Source organism: Balaenoptera ricei, chromosome 12 (assembly GCF_028023285.1).
Source record: "Balaenoptera ricei isolate mBalRic1 chromosome 12, mBalRic1.hap2, whole genome shotgun sequence".
NCBI lineage: Eukaryota > Metazoa > Chordata > Mammalia > Artiodactyla > Balaenopteridae > Balaenoptera > Balaenoptera ricei.
This window is the reverse complement of record NC_082650.1, coordinates 43011040-43030539: the sequence shown is the minus strand read 5'-3', so window position 1 is coordinate 43030539 and position 19500 is coordinate 43011040. Positions and strand designations below refer to the sequence as shown.

At 40.6% G+C, this 19500-nt stretch overlaps 1 protein-coding gene and 1 long non-coding RNA gene across 10 annotated transcripts in view; one reads left to right on the top strand and one right to left on the bottom strand.

The window, feature by feature from the left end:
* Window positions 1–19500, bottom strand: part of CEP85L (centrosomal protein 85 like) — a 273038-nt gene that overhangs the window by 150926 nt on the left and 102612 nt on the right. For 7 of the 8 annotated variants that reach the window (XM_059941329.1, XM_059941334.1, XM_059941336.1 and 4 more), the window contains one exon: window positions 6014–6122. In XM_059941329.1, coding sequence (XP_059797312.1) covers window positions 6014–6122 — 109 coding nt within the window. Of the gene's footprint in view, window positions 1–4464; window positions 4889–6013; window positions 6123–19500 lie in introns of those variants that run through there. The other variant, XM_059941337.1, reaches the window with a different exon arrangement.
* LOC132375947 (uncharacterized) overlaps window positions 3849–19500 on the top strand; it is a 39223-nt gene continuing 23571 nt past the window's right edge. Inside the window, exon 1 of one of the 2 annotated variants that reach the window (XR_009506165.1) lies at window positions 3849–4163. This is a non-coding gene — a long non-coding RNA (uncharacterized LOC132375947). The remainder of the gene's footprint in view (window positions 4164–19500) is intronic. The other variant, XR_009506166.1, reaches the window with a different exon arrangement.

Below are 19500 nucleotides of genomic sequence, written 5' to 3'. Positions count from 1 at the left end.
TGACCTCTGATATTCCTCAAGCTCCCCAAATTCATTTCTACCTTGGAGCTGTTTCTATACCCTCTGCCTGAACACTCCTGCCCTCATGTCTGGCTCCTTCTCATCACTCAGGTCTCAGAGCAATGTTACCTCCTCAGAGAGGCCTTCTCTACCCAGATCTACCCATACTACACCATCTCACCCAGCTCCCTTTTCTTCATAGTACTTAACATTAGCTGAATTATCTTGTTAGTTTACTTACAGACTGTTTCCTCCCTACTAGAACGTAAGTTCCCTTAGAGCTGGGACCCTATCTTTCTTGTTCAATGATGTATCCCCAGAGCCTAGTACAATGCCTACCACACAATATTTACTGAAAGAATGACTCATATTTACCAAGTACTTATGTACGTGACAAGCACTATGCTAGGTAACAACAATGAATTTTTTTTAATTAAAGAAAAATAGAAAGTCCAAGTAAAATATTAGTATGAAGAGCAATTTGATGTTCTTTTATGTTGAACAGTCCCGTTCTTAAAATGACCTTACACAATAAATTCCACTTGGTAGAATATTATTTTGCCAGTGTAAAAAATATATATCCTTAAGTAGTAACAATAATTAGTATTTCATTGTAGCTTTAGAAGTTATCTAAATGATCACATTGTTCATTTTTTAATATACAATTTGAAGGAGCTACTTAAGCTATAACTCAGTAAAATCTGAGAGCCTTCATTTCTTCATCTTTTTCTCAGAGTACAAATATACACATTTCACCCAGTCAGAAAACTCAAGACTGTGTAAAAGCTTTCCATTCTCAACATACAGAAACATTCACAACAGAGGCTGAACTCACCATTTACTGTCTGGCCTCAGATTAATTTACCAGCTTCATTCAAGCCAAGAAGCTATCAGTAATAATCAGGTTCATTTCACAAAAGTCATCACTAAAGTTGAGATTCACCCCTCATCCCCCAAAGCCTATTATAAAAGAACATGTCCAAATGAGTTTAGGCAGAAGAGTTATGTTTCATTGTTATCAGAGTACTTTTGGGTCCATTTAATTCAGAACCACAGAAAAACTTTGTATTTGACATAATCATACCAGTTACTACCACCATCATTATGACATCACTAAACACCTTATGGCCAGGAATCAACTAGGAAAAGGCAGACTTACAGCTTGAGGCACTGAACAAATGACACTTCTTCAGATCATGTAAGTATTTTCTATAACATTTTCTTTTCAGCACACTTGAAAACTATCATATCCTACCTCCAAATGTTTTAAGGGTTAAATGTATTAATATTTTGAAAGTATGATTTATAAAAAGGAACAAATTCAGTATACCTAAGTATAAGTACTCAAAATATCCCCATGTCATACTAGATTTTTAAAACCTAAGGGAAATACATCTATCTTTCATCCAAATTTGAAACTATTATACATTTTGAATAACAGGATCTTCTCAAATGCACTCAACCAAATGTATAAAAGACATACCACTTGTTCTATTTAAAATTAGCTTTCTAACCACACTTGCCAATTGGAAAAAAAAGGAGGGGGAGGGTGGCCTTTTGTTTCATCTTTGTATGGAAATATAAGAAAATATTCATTTTATTTTCATTTATAACAATAATATCTGTAAAGCTGAAAAACTGTGGGTAAAGCCAAAACAAAATTAAACCCTAAAGAAAAGGTCAAAAGTTCAGTATTTTCCAAACCACGCTAATTAGTCCCACTTGTTTTAACTGCCATTACCTTAAAAAGAAAGTCTTCTCCAATTTTTCAGAACACTGGTTCTACATTACCTTTGGTTTTCCCTTTAGTTACATAACTGTATAAACAAATCAGTTTTAGGACACCCAGAATTAACCCACATACTGAGACAAACTCATTTAAATACCAGAAATAATTTACATATCTCTGTCTTCACACCGGCCATCAAAACCAAAATGATTGCTGATAAATTCAATCAGAAGACTGGTTCCTTCTGCTTTCAGAAAAGCTCGAAAATCGCTCAAGGTAGTCAAAAGATAATACTGGACAGTGTTTCAAATATATAAATTTCCTTTAAATTCTAAGAAAAAAATGCCTACATGAACCAAGTCAGAGGTCATTATCTTGACCTTCACCGTCTGCTCATTTGCTAAAGAAACCACACAAGTTTTTCATCTAAGGTATAAATTTTTAAACTAAAAAAATTTTAAAGATTTGCTTGGCTCAAGAAGAGAATAAACATAATTATATCACTATTCTGTAAAAGTAATCTATTCTCAGCATATAGCTGAAAAAAAATTTTTATTGGAAAGGCATGTCCTTACTTACCAAAGGTTTATCACTGTCAAAGGTTAGATAAAATATATTTGTTGTAAAGATATACTGTCCAAATTTATTAAAATTGGGTAGTATTTATAAAGTATCTTCTTCCACTATATTCTTTGTCACAGCAAAGGTTTAGAGGGTGCAATATAACCTCAAAGTCCTTCCTTCAGTTAATTAAAAATTTCTAAGCACTACGATGTTTTCTTCTTCATAGAAAACAATGGAAAAATGGATACAATGCTTGGGGGATATTAAGCCTTCAAACATGTTATTATTACAAATAAATTTTAAGAGGTTAGGTTACAAAGACATTACAGATGGCTTCTGACATGTACAGATAAACTGAAACCATTCCCTCCAGCCTCTAGGGATAATGAAGTACCTTCTCACTCACTGAAGTTACTGACTGCAGAGTTTGTAAGCACCCAGTGAGCATCAGAAACCTCTCAAGTGCTGTCTCCTCTTCTTAGGACAAATGGTATACATTTCAGAGAAAATAATTTCCTACTTATATGATTTTTTTACTAAACTCATGCCTACGTTCAATTCTATTATTTCTAAAAGTGTTGCAGGACCAAATTTAAGAGCATGATTTCAAATCTAACTCTGGATTTAAAAAATTTTATGTCTAGACCTAACGTACAGTATGCTACTACAGTTAACAATACTGTATTGTATGCTTGAAATGCGTTAAGAGGGTAGACCTTAAAGTTTTCTCACCAAACACACGACACAAAAAAATGGTAACTATGAGGTGATGGATATGTCAACTAGTTTGATTGTGGAGATCATTTCACAATGTGTGTGTGTATGTGTGTGTATATCAAAACCAAGTTGCACATATTAAATGTATCTATCAATACAATTTCTATTTGTCAATTACACCCTAAATAAAGATGACAAAATTATATGTCTAAAAAAAACCCCACATCACAAATTTCTAAACTATCACAGAATTGCATTATTTGAAATTTTAATAGAAATCTGAGTTTGTGCCTGATATTTTTTAAATAGCAAAAATACTACCAACAAAAAACCACTTCCAAATGCTTCTGCTTTTTTGTTTCGCAAACAGTTTTGAAAATGTATACCAAAATGTCAGTTACACAAGTAGAGCTCATTTTGTGTTAACAAGGTTACTTAATAGGAGTCCTAGAAGCACCTAAAGTTGTAGGAAAATTTTTGTGTAAGTACATATGGCGGTTTTTTCTGGATAAATGGTCCATATAACTTGCAGCTTCTCATGGGGGGTTCAAAATTCAATTAAGATTAAACTGCGTGAAAGAACCGTCAACGTCAGATAACTTGTCACAGGCAACCCAAGCCTTATTTTTTATATCACAAATTAGGGGACGATTTATCCTAATTTGGCGGCTCCTACACAACTTTTAAGTGATGCAGGCATGAAATGGCTGTGCGTTACAAACAGCTCTCTTCACACACCCAACGCGGCAAACCCCCAATTTTCCTTGAAAGGGCCAGGGACAGGCAAACGGATTAACACCCCTATTGCTCAAAGATCAACTGGCTTTGGCAGGACATGTCCTCCAGAGAGGGCTGCTGGGCGGTGACCAGGTCTCAGTGAGGGGCTGGACCCCTCGGCGGGCACTTGCAGCCAAGGCATCACCAGCAGTCTCCTTCCGCCCCAAAACGCGCCCTAAAGTAGGGTGTGCGGACGCGGCTGCAGCAGATCCCGGTCCCCCTGGCGCGCGCCGCGCCGCCGCCGATGCAGCACGGTCGCAGCGACCTTCCCGCCCGGGGCTCCGTAAGCCCCGTTACCCACGTCGGCCACACACCCCACGAGAAAAAGGGAGGAGGACGCACAACAAAGCCTAACCCGAGGAGGCCCAAGCGAGCTGTAAGTTGGGGCGCCCGGGCTGCGGCCCCAGGAGGAGCGGCCCGGACACCGAGCCGCGCCGAGCCGGTGCGCCGCGATGCAGGGCGGACAGGGCCGGGGACGCGGGGCGCCAGAAGTCAGCCCGCGGGGCCGGGCGTCAGCAGCCGGGAGGAAGCCGGGCTGGCGGGCCGGCGCGCGGCGTCGGGGGCGGGCGGCCAGGGGGAAGCCAGGCCTGAGGAGGGAGGGGAGCGGCGGCGGGGTCCCGAGGCGCCGCGGTCGGCCGCGACCCCCACCCCAGCCGGGGGCCTGTCCCGTTACTTACACGCCGGGAAGCTGCGGGCTCCGCCGGGGCTGTCCCGGCCGCCGGCCTCCGGGGCCAGGAAGCGCCCCCACATCTCGGGCGGGAGCGCCGAGTGGGCCGGGGGCGCCCGACTCCCCACGTCCGTCCTCCCTGCCTTCGCCTCCGGCGGCGGAAACTTGTCAGGAGCCTGGGCCGCGGCGGCACCGGCGGGGGAACCAGAGGGCGGGCTGGTTAACGGCCGCTCAGCGACGGGCGGGGAGCGCAGGGGCCTGATTCGCCGCGGTGGCGGCTGCCATGGTCGAGCCGGCTCGGTTGAGGCCCGGGCCGGGGAAGCGGCGGCTCCGCGACGTCGGCGATTCGGTCCCCGGCTGCGCCCAGCCTCAAAGGCTCCAGGCGAAGTTGCAGCTGCGGCTTCTCTCCTCCCCACTCCGCCGGGGGAGCCCGAGCCGGAGCTCGTGCCCGAGCCGGGGAGGGGCGGGGCCTGGTGGGGGCGGGGCCTCGGGCGCTTACAAAAGGCGTGCGCGGCGCCGGGCGGGGCTGCGGAAGGGTCCCAGTGGGTACCTTTATTCCCCTGTTCTCCGCAGGTGGTGAATAGTCGCTCGGACACACCAGCTGCATCCCTCCTTCCCCATCCCCGCACCCTGCGAGATGAGGAGAGGGAGGAAACTTGGCCCCGGGCCTCGTCTTTTGGTTCCCCTGCCCCCCCACACCTTGGGTAATCCCTCAGGGTCTTCAGGGCATATCTCAGAAAAGGGCGTGGAAGACCTGCCCTCCCTTCACGACTGCTTGTGATGAAAGAGGTTTCCTCGGGAGGGGCTGAGGGACTCCCAGTCTCATTTGGGATTGGGATTAAAGTTGTCATCATGCATTCCATAAGCATCGTTTATAGATCACTGTGGAGGATAGAGAAGTGGTCATTTTCCTCATCCCGCAAATTCAATGCCTGGGGGTGGGGTGGGGGGAGAGAACAGGTACCAAAATATCTACGACACTGGACACCTGCGAAGAAAAAAGCAGGAGAAAAGCCCCAAGGTACTCAGTACCAGAAGGTTCAGGGAGGGGCTGTAAATTTTAATCTAGTAGCCCAATGTTTCAGATAAGCAATCAGAAAGGAGTGAAAATGGCACAAAAATATGTAATGGGAGTGTAACTGCCTTACACCCTAAACCTTCATGTTCCTCCTCTGCCTAGTCAGTTCCCACCCTTCACCTGAACCCAGAGTGCAGGAGCACAGAGAAGGAAAAAAAGGTGCAGCAATCTCTTTTTAAATCTTACTTCTCATGGGCAATATTTATAATCCTTCCAATATTTAGATCTAAAATAGTGCATTTAATAAATATTGGTCGGGCACTGTAGAAGGAGGCGAGCTCTGCGCATGGCCGATGAATCAGGTAAACCAGAAAGCAGGTCCCTAACCCTCAACAGGCTTTGAGTCCAGTGATGCTTTTTCCTGTTTTGGATGTTTGCTAACAAAGGCTTCATATTTGTATTTAAGCACCCTGTAATTGAGAAATACTGCTTAAAACTTTTAGAGGTTAAATTACATCTAGGTGTATAATCTATCACTTACCACAGCTGTCTTGTAATTTATCAGATTGCAGTTTTACATTTAGGGTCCCCTGGGTAGAGTTCCACTTATTTCTCCAAATCATGAGCGATTGGCCAAGGGTCAACTGTTTCTAAGGACAGAAAGTGACAGAAACATGAAAAAAAAATGTGACTGGTTCCTTTCTGTGATTTAAATGTACATTAGTTCATGTAATATGACGCATGCATAGTATAGGTTCAAAAAGAAACCTAAAAAAGTAAATTCTAAAATGAATTATCAGAAGCTATAGAACCAGATGAAAGTATCCTTTTTTTTTCATCATTTATACTTACCATACTCTCATATTAGGTATAGCATTTATTAAATACCAAACTTTTTTTACACAGTTCCAAGAAATGTATGAACTATTGCAGATATATCTCAATCCTTTGTGAGTTTAATATATACTTATTGTTATTCCAAAACTCTGCCAACTTCCACTCAATTCTAAGCAGTGTTTTTAAAAAATCATTTACTCAGGTTTTCTACGTGTTTTTATCAAACTGAAGGGCATGCCACTATATACACCAAAAAAGTATGTGTGAAGCTGAGACTATGTAAAATATTTCAATACTTATTGAAATAAGAGTAAAAGCAAAGAGAAAAACATGTTGCTATTTTGGAAGTTGGCACCAAAGATAAAAAGTTTTGTGTTCCTACTAATTAAACTTGAGAGGATAGAGATCTAATACAATTTAAATGACTGAAATACTAAGAATATTATGTATACGAGGTAAACTATAACCATCCTTTTTTTTAATCATATGAATTCTGAATATATATACAGTTGATCCTTGAACAACACAGGGGTTAGGGGGTGCCGACCCTCTGTGTGGTAGGCATTTTCGAGTGTAATTTATAGTCACTCCGAATCCCCGGTTCTTCAGTATCCATGGTTTGACATCCGAGGATTCAACCAACCAGGGATCCTGTAGTACTGCAGTATTTACTATTGAAAAAAATCTGCATATAAGTCAACCCACACAGTTCAAACCCGATTGTTCAAGAGTCAACTGTATACTGAACTGAGATTTCCCTCCACATCCATGACACACCCAGTATCCACGGTTCTCAGAATGAGTAAAATCAGTCATAGCACAAGACTGAGAGACAGGACTACCTAACCATTACTAAGCCCAATGTTGTAAACCAGCATGTTTTTGTTTCATTGTAACAGTAGGTAAAGACCATAAGGAGGATCTTACAAGCTAAGACATTTATTACAGAACTTCAATATTTTAGTAATTTTTCATAAGTAGAGACAATACAAGTAAGTAATGAAAACAGTGATTGTGTATGCTTCTGTGTAAATATGTGTGTGTGTATATATGTATATATATACATAGTTGCTTAGGTGAAATTTACATGCTTAATGTTTTGGGAGAGGGCTTTAAAAGAGGAAAATAGTACTAAAAACACCATAGTTAACATCAAACCATATTAAACTCTTCATTTGAAATACTGCATTAAAAATATACATTATTTGGGGGGCTTCCCTGGTGGTGCAGTGGTTGAGAATCTGCCTGCCAATGCAGGGGACACGGGTTCGAGCCCTGGTCTGGGAAGATCCCACATGCCGCGGAGCAACTGGGCCCATGAGCCACAATTACTGAGCCTGCACATCCGGAGCCTGTGCTCCGCAACAAGAGAGGCCGCGATAGTGAGAGGCCCGCGCACCGCGATGAAGAGTGGCCCCTGCTTGCCACAACTAGAGAAAGCCTTCACACAGAAACGAAGACCCAACACAGCCATAAATTAATTAATTAATTGATTAATTAATTTAAAAAAATATATATATATATACATTATTTGAAAATGAAAAATAAATGTTGCATTCATAAATCTTAAATTCTTTGGATATGAATCTCTGAACTGATTAAGTTGAACTATCTTACATGTATTTTTCTTATGTAAATTTATCATATTGGCAAACGACAACCACAGAACTGAAGAGTGATATAACGATGGGTAAAAGTGATATTTTAACATTAGAGGAGATTGGTTCAAGATGGTGGAGTACAAGGACGTGTGCTCCCTCCCTCTTGTGAGGGCACCGGAATCACAACTAACTGCTGAACAGTCATCGACAGGAAGACACTGGATCTCACCAAAAAAAGATACCCCACATCCAAAGACAAAGGAGAAGCCACAGTGAGATGGTAGAGGCGCAATCACAATAAAATCAAATCCCATAACCGTTGGGTGGGTGACTCACAAACTGTAGAACAACTATACCACAGATGTCCACCCACTGGAGTGAAGGTTCTGAGCCCCACGTCAGGCTTCCCAACCTGGGGGTCCAGCAACAGGAGGAGGAATTCCCAGAGAATCAAACTTTGAAGTTTAGCGGGATTTGATTGCAGGACTTCAACAGGACTGGGTGAAACAGAGACTCCAATCTTGGAGGGCACATGCAAAGTAGTGTGCATATCAGGGCCCAGGGAGAAGGAGCAGTGACCCCATAGGAGACTGAACCAGACTTACCTGCTAGTGTTCGAGAGTCTCCTGCAGAGGCGGGGGGTGGCTGTGGCTCATGCGGGAACAAGGACACTGGCAGCAGAAGTTCTAGGAAGTACTCCTTGGTGTGAGCCCTCCCACATTCCGCCATTAGCCCCACCAAAGAGCCTGTATGCTCCAGTGCTGGGTCACCTCAGACCAAACAACCAACAAGGAGGGAACCCACCCATCAGCAGACAAGCGGATTAAAGTTTGACTGAGCTCTGCCCACCCGAGCAACACCCAGCTCTACCTACCACCAGTCCTTCCCATCAGGAAGCACCCACAAGCCTCTTAGATAGCCTCACCCACCAGAGGGCAGACAGCAGAAGCAAGAAGAACTACAGTCCTGCAGCCTGTGGAACAAAAACCACATTCACAGATAGACAAAATGAAAAGGCAGAGGACTATGTACCAGATGAAGAAACAAGATAAAACCCCAGAAAAACAGCTAAATGAAGTGGAAATAGGCAACCTTCTGAAAAAGAATTCAGAATAATGATAGTGAAGATGATCCAGGACCTTGGAAAAAGAATGGAGGCAAAGATCGAGAAGATGCAAGAAATGTTTAACAAAGACCTAGAAAAATTAAAAAACAAACAAACAGAGATGAACAATACAATAACTGAAATGAAAAATACACTAGAAGGAATCAATAGCAGGATAACCGAGGCAGAAGAATGGATAAGTGACCTGGAAGAGAGAATGGTGGAAATCACTGTCACAGAACAGAATAAAGAAAAAAGAATGAAAAGAAATGAAGACAGCCTAAAAGACCTCTGGGACAACATTAAATGCACCTACATTCGCAGTATAGGGGTCCCAGAAGGAGAAGAGAGAGAGAAAGAACCAAAAAAATATTTGAAGAGATTATAGTCGAAAACTTCCCTAACATGGGAAAGGAAATAGCCACCCAAGTCCAGGAAGCGCTGAGAGTCCCAGGCAGGATAAATCCAAGGAGAGACACACCGAGACATACAGTAATCAAATTGACAAAAATTAAAGACACAGAAAAATTATTAAAAGCAACAAGGGAAAAATGACAACATACAAGGAAACTCCCATAAGGTTAACAGCTGATTTCTCATCAGAAGCTCTACAAGCCAGAAGGGAGTGGCACGATATATTTAAAGTGATGAAAGGGAAGAACCTACAACCAAGATTACTCTACCCAGCAAGGATCTCATTCAGATTCGAGGGAGAAATCAAAAGCTTTACAGATAAGCAAAAGCTAAGAGAATTCAGCACCACCAAACCAGCTCTACAACAAATGCTAAAGGAACTTCTTTAAGTGGGAAACACAAGAGAAGAAAAGGACCTACAAAAACAAACCCAAAACAATTAAGAAAATGGTAATGGAACATACATATCAATAATGACCTTAAATGTGAATGGATTAAATGCTCCAACCAAAAGACACAGGCTCGCTAAATGGATACAAAAACAAGACCCATATATATGCTGTCTACAAGAGACCCACTTCAGACCTAGGGACACATACAGACTGAAAGTGAAGGGATGGAAAAGATATTCCATGCAAATGGAAATCAGAACAAAGCTGGAGTAGCAATACTCATATCAGATAAAATAGACTTTAAAATAAAGAATGTTCCAAGAGACAAGGAAGGACACTATATAATGATCAAGGGATCAATCCAAGAAGAAGATATAATAATTATAAATATACATGCACTCAACATAGAAGCACCTCAATACATAAGGCAAATGCCAGCAGCTATAAAAGAGGAAATCGGCAGTAACACAATAATAGTGGGGGACTTTAACACCTCACTTACACCAATGGACAGATCAACCAGACAGAAAATTAATAAGGAAACCCAAACTTTAAATGACACAATAGACCAGATAGATTTAATTGATATTTATAGGACATTCCATCCGAAAACAGCAGATTACACTTCTGAAGTGCACATGGAACATTCTCCAGGACAGATCACATCTTGGGTCACAAATCAAGCCTTGGTAAATTTAAGAAAATTGAAATCATATCAAGCATCTTTTCCGACCACAACACTATAAGCTTAGAAATAAATTGCAGGGAAAACAACGTAAAAAACACAAACACATGGAGGATAAACAATACATTACTAAATAACCAAGAGATCACTGAAGAAATCAAAGAGGAAATCAAAAAATACCTAGAGACAAATGACAATGATAACACAACAATCCAAAACCCTTGGGATGCAGCAAAAGCAGTTCTAAGAGGGAAGTTTATAGCAATAAAATCCTACCTCAAGAAACAAGAAAAATCTCAAATAAACAATCTAACCTTACACCTAAAGGAACTAGAGAAAGAACAAACAAAACCCAAAGTTAGCAGAAGGAAAGAAATCATAAAGATCAGAGCATAAATAAATGAAATAGAAACAAAGAAAACAATAGCAAAGATCAATAAAACTAAAACCTGGTTCTTTGAGAAGATAAAAAAAATTGATAAACCATTAGCCAGACTCATCGAGAAAAAGAGGGAGAGTACTCAAATCAATAAAATTAGGAATGAAAAAGGAGAAGTTACAACAAACACCACAGAACTACAAAACATTATAAGAGACTACTACAAGCAACTCTATGCCAATAAAATGGACAACCTGGAAGAAATGGACAAATTCTTAGAAAGGTATAACCTTTCAAGGCTGAACCAGGAAGAAATAGAAAATATGAACAGAGCAATCACAAGCAATGAAATTGAAACTGTGATTAAAAATCTTCCAACAAACAAAAGTCCAGGACCAGATGGCTTCACAGGTGAATTCTATCAAACATTTAGAGAAGAGCTAACACCATCCTTCTCAAACTCTTCCAGAAAATTGCAGAGGAGGGAACACTCCCAAACTCATTCTATGAGGCAACCATCACCCTGATACCAAAACCAGACAAAGATGTCACAAAGAAAGAAAACTACAGGCCAATATCACTGATGAACATAGATGCAAAAATCCTCAACAAAATACTAGCAAACAGAATCCAACAACACATTAAAAGGATCGTACACCATGATCAAGTGAGATTTATCCCAGGGATGCAAGGATTCTTCAATACATGCAAATCAATCAATCTGATACATTGTATTAACAAATTGAAGAATAAAAACCATATGATCATCTCAATTGATGCAGAAAAAGCTTTTGACAAAATTCAACACCCATTTATGATAAAAACTCTCCAGAAAATGGGCATAGAGGGAACCTACATCAACATAATAAAGGCCATATATGACAAACCCGCAGCAAACATCATTCTCAATGGTGAAAAACTGAAAGCATTTCCTCTAAGATCAGGAACAAGACAAGGATGTCCACTCTCTCCACTGTTATTCAACATAGTTTTGGAAGTCCTAGCCACAGCAATCAGGGAAGAAAAAGGAATACAAATTGGAAAAGTAGAAGTAAAACTGTCACTATTTGCAGATGACATGATACTGTACATAGAGAATCCTAAAGATGCCAGCAGAAAACTACTAGAGCTAATCAATGAATTTGGTAAAGTTGCAGGATACAAAATACACAGAAATCTCTTGCATTTCTATACACTAACAATGAAAGATCAGAAAGAGAAATTAAGGAAACAATCCCATTCACCATTGCAACAAAAAGAATAAAATATCTAGGGACAAAACTACTTAAGGAGGTAAAAGACCTGTAGTCAGAAAACTATAAGACATTGATGAAAGAAATCAAAGATGACACAAACAGATGGAGAGATATACCATGTTCTAGGATTGAAAGAATCAGTATTGTGAAAATGACTATACTACCCGAAGCAATCTACAGATTCGATGCAACCCCTTTCAAATTACCAATGGCATTTTTTACAGAACTAGAACAAAAAAATCTTAAAATTTGTATGGAGACAGAAAACACCTCGAATAGCCAAAGCAACCTTGAGGGAAAAAAACAGAGCTGGAGGAAGCAAACTCCCTGACTTCAGACTATACTACAAAGCTACAGTAATCAAGACAATATGGTACCAGCACAAAAACAGAAATATAGATCAATGGGACAGGATAGAAAGCCCAGAGATAAACCCACGCACCTATGGTCAACTAATCTATGACAAAGGAGGCAAGGATATACAATGGAGAAAGGACAGTCTCTTCAATAAGTAGTGCTGGGAAAACTGGACAGCTTCATGTAAAAGAGTGAAATTAGAACACCCCCTAACACGATACACAAAAATGAACTCAAAATGGATTAGAGACCTAAATGTAAGACTGGACGCTATAAAACTCTTAGAGGAAAACATAGGAAGAACACTCTTTGACGTAAATCACAGCAAGATCTTTTTTGATCCACCTCCTAGAGAAATGGAAATAAAAACAAAAATAAACAAACGGGACCTAATGAAACTTAAAAGCTTTTGCACAGCAAAGGAAACTGTAAACAAGACGAAAAGACAACCCTCAAAATGGGAGAAAATATTTGCAAAAGAATCAATGGACAAAGGATTAATCTCCAAAATATATAAACAGCTCATGCAGCTCAATATTAAAAAAAACAACAACCCAATTTAAAAAATGGGCAGAAGACCTAAATAGACATTTCTCCAAAGAGGACATACAGATGGCCAAGAGGCACATGAAAAGCTGCTCAACATCACTAATTATTAGAGAAATGCAAATCAAAACTACAATGAGTTATCACCTCACACCAGTTAGGATGGGTATCATCAGAAAATCTACAAACAACAAATGCTGGAGAGGGTGTGGAGAAAAGGGAACCCTCTTGCACTGTTGGTGGGAATGTAAATTGATATAGCCACTATGGAGAACAGTATGGAGTTCCTTAAAAAACTAAAAATAGAATTACTATATGACCCAGTAATGCCACTACTGGGCATTTACCCAGAGAAAACCATAATTCAAAAAGACACATGAATCCCAATGTTCATTGCAGCACTATTTACAATAGCCAGGTCATGGAAGCAACCTAAATGCCTATCGACAGACAAATGGATAAGGAAGATGTGGTACATATACCCAATGGAATATTACTCAGCCATAAAAAGGAACGAAATTGGGTCATTTGTAGAGAGGTGGAGTGTGAGGATACCTCATCTCAAGTCCCTGATTCCTGGGAGATACAGAAAATGAATCCCACCTATACCTTTGGCTCCAGAGTTGGGTTGCAATGGCTAATGAGAAAGTAGGTAAGATATGGATCACTGAATAATGGAGCAGTCCTATGGGTGGGCGGTGAGGCTGTGAAGGATGAAATTAAACCAAAAGATAAAGTTTAGTCTTCCAGGGACCATCAATGTTTACTGGAACTGCTGAGGACTGACATCTTTGTCAGTGGAACTTATTATGGTCACCACCTGGTCATACTGAGCCTCAGAAAAGATTCAAGGTCATTTACAATGAAAGGGGACAGCAACCTTGACAAACTATAAAGAAACAAATTCTTCCCTACCTGTCTTCCTTTTCAAACACCAAATGGATATGTGGAAGGAGGGAAGTGTGGAGTTCAAGAAAGCTGATCATGCCTTCACTAAAGACACACACACACAGTTTCCTATCTAACCTGCACTAGTGGAGAAGAGGACTGGTTTAATAACAAAATGTCCAGACTGTTATGAAATTGGATTGGGATGTACTCAGTGGAAAGAGGAGTTTTCAATAGAGTTCACTTGGTAGCAGTTAGTGGGGAAAAAGCTGAGGGTATATATTCTCAATGGTTTGAGAATTTTCACTAAACTGATTAAATATTTTATGTAATCCTGAAAACAATCTGCCATCAACTGTTAATATTAGCTCCATTTTAAAGATTGAGAAGGGACTTCCCCAGTGGCGCAGTGGATAAGAATCCGCCTGCCAATGCAGGGGACACAGGTTCGATCCCTGGTCCGGGAAGATCCCACATGTGGCGGAGCAACTAAGCCCGTGCACCACAACTACTGAGCCTGCACTCTAGAGCCCGCGAGCCACAACTACTGAGCCCATGCACCACAACTACTGAAGCCTGTGCGCCTAGAGCCCGTACTCCACAACAAGAGAAGCCACCGCAATGAGAAGCCCACGCACCACAACGAAGAGTAGCCCCCGCTCGCCACAATTAGAGAAAGCCTGCGTGCAGCAACAAAGACCCAACGCAGCCAAAAATAAATAAAATTAAATCTTTAGAAAAAAAAAAGACTGGGGAAAAAAGACCTAGAAGTTAAATAAGGCCACATAGGCAGTAAAGAGCCACAATTCAAATCTAAGCTAAGGAGCTTTCCCCATCATGCTCTTTAACATGTTGCAAAACAAATATTATAAGATTTTTCTTCCAGTGCCATGTGAGAAGGAAGTACCTAATTATAGGATTTCTGTGTAGTGTTTAGGCTTCAGCTAAGGCTGGAAACCATGTGACATTAATCTGTAGTATTGTATGATTTTCTTTAGCTGAGGCCATCATTTTGAGTATAGGTATAAAGAAGGCAGATGGATAAACACGATTTTGCATTCTGGGCACTTAGGGAAAAGGGGCAAAGAATTTAAGGATACTGGCTGGAGCATGGATGAAGTGATGGGGAACTCGGTCTAGCCTATCTGGAGAAAGCAGTGATGTCAAGAAAGGGTGAAATGTTGAGAGAAGGTTCAGGGAGTAAGGGAGTGGAAGTTTCACATGAAATCAAACAGCAGATATAATGAGAGTAAGGGAGCGAATGGTGGAAAGATAGGGCATTAGGGTGAACGGGTAGCATGTTGGAGTTTCAGATTTCAGAGGTGGGGCAGTGGAGGAATTCAATCTATGAGGTAGCACTGGAGTTGCTTCTCTCTGATTTCCCTTCAAGAAAAACCTTGATGTTCATCCACAAGGACATTCAGCCCACAAGTGGTTAGCACCTGCGGGATCTGCCTTAGCTTTGGAGGCCTCTCTTTTCTCGCAGAGCCCCAGCCAATGGCTGAGCACGGCAGAGATACTGGGGCCTGCCAGGCTTTCCAGTGCAGAACCCTTCTAATCATCAGTCTTTGTCCTCTAGCTCCTCATTGGATTGACTGAGACCTCATCTGATATGCATTGTGGTCTGAGCCTTTCCTTTCCAATCCTATTTCCTGCCCCTTTTATCTTTCACAGGTGTTACCCTCCAATAAACGTCTTACACTCCTAACTCCATTTTAGCATCTGCTTCCCAGAGAACCCAACTGAAACAATACGTGAAGATAAAGATATAAAAGAGTTAGATTTTCATCTATGTATCTGTTTGTTGTAAATAGTAAAATGGGGGTTCTTAGAGCATGATGAAAATGTTTCTGAGGACTGTCAACCGAGAATGAGTTACCAGAAAGGCAGCACAGAGCAGCACGGACTGACACCGGACAATGGTATAGATAAATAAGCACCTTACATTTTGAACAGCAGAGGAAGGCAGGATTGAGAGAAACAACAGGTTTGAGTGGACTCAGAATGCCACTTGGGCACACATGAAACTCATGGGACAAAGTCCTCAATAGTCCTGCCTGGGGTGGTCCTGGCAGCTGCTGCCCCAGTTGGACACGTTTGCCGCTATCCAAAGTGCTTCCAGAAGCAGACTACAAACTTGTGCAACTTGTTGAGTTCATTGAGGTCCACAGGATTTAATTAGCTAATTAAGAGTAATTAATTTGTTACAACTTCACTACTCAAATAATTTTAAAACATTAAGACAGTTTTCACAGTAGCTTTGTTACTTCTAGGTAGTAGGTAGTATTCAATTCAATAGCTCTGTTAACTTTGGTAAGTTTTCATTCCAAAGAATTTTCCCCGTATTGCTTACACAATGGAAGAATGTGTAGGGATCTCTGGAACTGTAAATAGAGCTAATATCACTAAAACAATCCCTAGAGTGACCTGGGCTGATTTAAAGAGTGGACATTTTAGCTAAAATTTCAATGGAATTTTAACAAGTATTATAATATATTCAGAAAATAAAAGACAAGTCTAGCTATAAATTCCGGATTTATGGGGGAACTAATTTCTTATCTTTGTTATTTTTTTCTGATTGTAAAAATAATACATACTAAAAAACTGAAAGAAGATAGTATATAAATGTTCATTACTTACTCATTTAGTAAATATTTGTTGAGTACCTAAGTAGAGCAGGAAAAAGTAGGGACAGGTATGAAAGTTTGGCTTACTTCACTATGACCCTTTACAGCTTTTGAATTTTCTGTTTCGTAAACATACATAGATATCTATAAGGCGTGGGTTGTTTGGGGGTTTTAACCCAAATTAGCTCTCAGAAAAGATGGAGTCACGTTGTGCTCCAGTCCTTACAAGTCTCTAATATTATGGATCACTCTCTTACTTTATTTTGATCAACAACAGACTGATTGGAGAAGTCATCTAGCTTGATGTAAATTCAATCTATAAAATCGGGAATCTGTATTTTTTTTAAAAAGATAAATTTAAAACATAAAATGTACTACAATAATTACTACACTGTAGTGATTAAAAATACATATTAAATGTGAAAGTGGGAAAAAGGAACATATCTTGTGTTATTGTTAAGCAACAATATTGTGTTGACATTTAACCATTTCACTAATATCTCAAAATTTTAACATGTCAAGTTGTCCCAAACTTGGGACACATTTTTGAAAATGTGTCAAAAAAAAATGGGGATCACCTTATATTTGGACATATCTAGACTAACTTAATTAAAATTAATTCATTAAAATTGGTCTACTTTTTTCTCTACTTTGAGCCATAGTCAAGATATTTCTTAAACATTTCTAATTTCTTATAATGTTATATTTGGGGCATCTATTTTAACATACTACCTAAAACTGAATTCAGAAGGAATAACTTCTTATAGACTTTTCTTACAACCCAGTAAGACTTAAAAGTTTTTAAAAACCTAGAATAACCAATTTGTACTTTTATTATAGTGACTGAGACTTTTTAAAAATGTTCTCTGCACCTTTAATCACCAATTACTGAACTGCAAAATTGCAAATGAAAGCACAGAAAAGCCACCTGAACATCAAATATTCATTATCATAAGTACTCACAGAGAATCTGAGATGAATTAACAATGAACAAAGCATCTAAAATTAAATTCACACTCCTCATACATATATTATGAATGATGACAAAATAAATTACAAAAGATATATATATGATATACATAAATTTATATGACATTTTCCTAATTGGGATATTATGTAAATCTTTATATTAAATAATTAGGTACTTTTTTCTTCCATTACAGATAATCTCCTAATGAAGTTATGAGCAAACTTTAGCCTTAGTAAAATTGGGCAAGTTATCTACACTGTGACAATCACTGAAAGATAACCGTTTTCAACTGAGACCAAAAGATAGAGATAGCGGTAGGATTTATTTTCATTGTCTTAAAAAGGTGTATGATTTCAGCAGGAGGCACCTGTAGTGACACTAAGGAGGCGGGGGATGGATTGGGGGCATTTGACCAGCGTTGGGGAGAACAGAGCCAAAGGCATTATCCAGAGAATTCTGCACAGCAGTTGCCTGAAGGCTGCTGCCTTCTTTGCTCACCCTTGAATGTCAGCCTGGTTCTGGCCCAGGCCCAAGAGCTAAGTTTCAGATCACAGCAGGCTTAGGAGAACGGTGCAGACTGGAACATCTAATCCCACCCAGCTTGCCCTAAAATGGCCCCTGAATTCACCCAGCTCCTGAGCCTGTTGCCTGAAGCTGTTTCTAGAAAATTGAAGCATAGAAGAGCACTGCAACTTTTGCTATGGGTTTGAGTTTGGGTTTTACCATATCATTTTTTTAAAGGAATTTTCATCTCCCTCCATACCATCTCAGGACAGATTGCTTAACATTTCTTAGAGGAAATGAGACTCAGTTAGCAGGTGAGTGTGTATATCTCCATGTTTCCAGGGCGTAGGTAGTTATCACCCTGTAAGTACCTACCGGCTACACGGGAAGCCGATACCAGGCACTGTAGTTTTTCTGTTGTATTTTCATCTAGGGGCTTATAATGAATTCCCTTAGAATGTTATGGTATGTATGGGCATTCTCCTGCTAATACAGTCTCCAGTAAGAGGTGAACTTTCTCGGCTACAAGGTGGCTTTCTGCTGAGGTGACTGCCAGCTCCTGGAGAAGTTCTGCTGAAGGAGACCTACAGTGGGAGCCACAGCAAAGCGCGTGTGCCTTGATCCCTTTTCACATACTGGCAAAAGGCCAGACCCAGAGCATTGCTCCAGTGAGTAGCTGGGAGAATTGTCAGATTGCCAGGTGAGGGGTAGACTGTCATTTATAAAGTGATGGTTTTTATAGACTCCCAGTAACCCATACTTCAGCCACTTACCTGAACCCTGTGGTTTCTGGGAGAAAAAAAGAGCCAGATTATTCCCATATTAGAATAAAACCAAAACAAACACTGTATTTAGGTTGGCGGAATCTATATCTTTTCAAAATACTTTAGTATTTAGTTCAGTAAATAGCCTTTGCGTGATCGTGTCCGTAACTCACACTTTTCCTGAGTCTTGAGATGCTCTCTGCTCCTCTAGTTGACATTAAGGGTCCCTCAGTCTACCATGCCCCGGAGGCTTTGTCACGTTGCCTGTAACTGCCTCATTAACTCCCTCCCCTCTTGGGTTATCTAAATCTGGTTTTCTTTCTTCTTTTTTCTTTTTTTCAATAAATTTATTTATTTTTTTTTAAATTTTTTGGCTGCGTTGGGTCTTCATTGCTGCACCCGGGCTTTCTCTCGTTGCAGTGAGGGGGAGCTAGTCTTTGTTGCTGTGCTCGGGCTTCTCATGGCAGTGGCTTCTCCTGTTGCAGAGCATGGGCTCTAGGCGCGCGGGCTTCAGTAGTTGCAGCATGCGGGCTCAGTAGTTGTGGCTCGGGGCCTCTAGAGCGCAGGCTCAGCAGTTGTGGCTCACGGGCTTAGTTGCTCCGCAGCATGTGGGATCTTCCCGGACCAGGGATCGAACCCGCGTCCCCTGCATTGGCAGGCGGATTCTTAACTACTGCGCCACCAGGGAAGTCCCAGGTTTTCT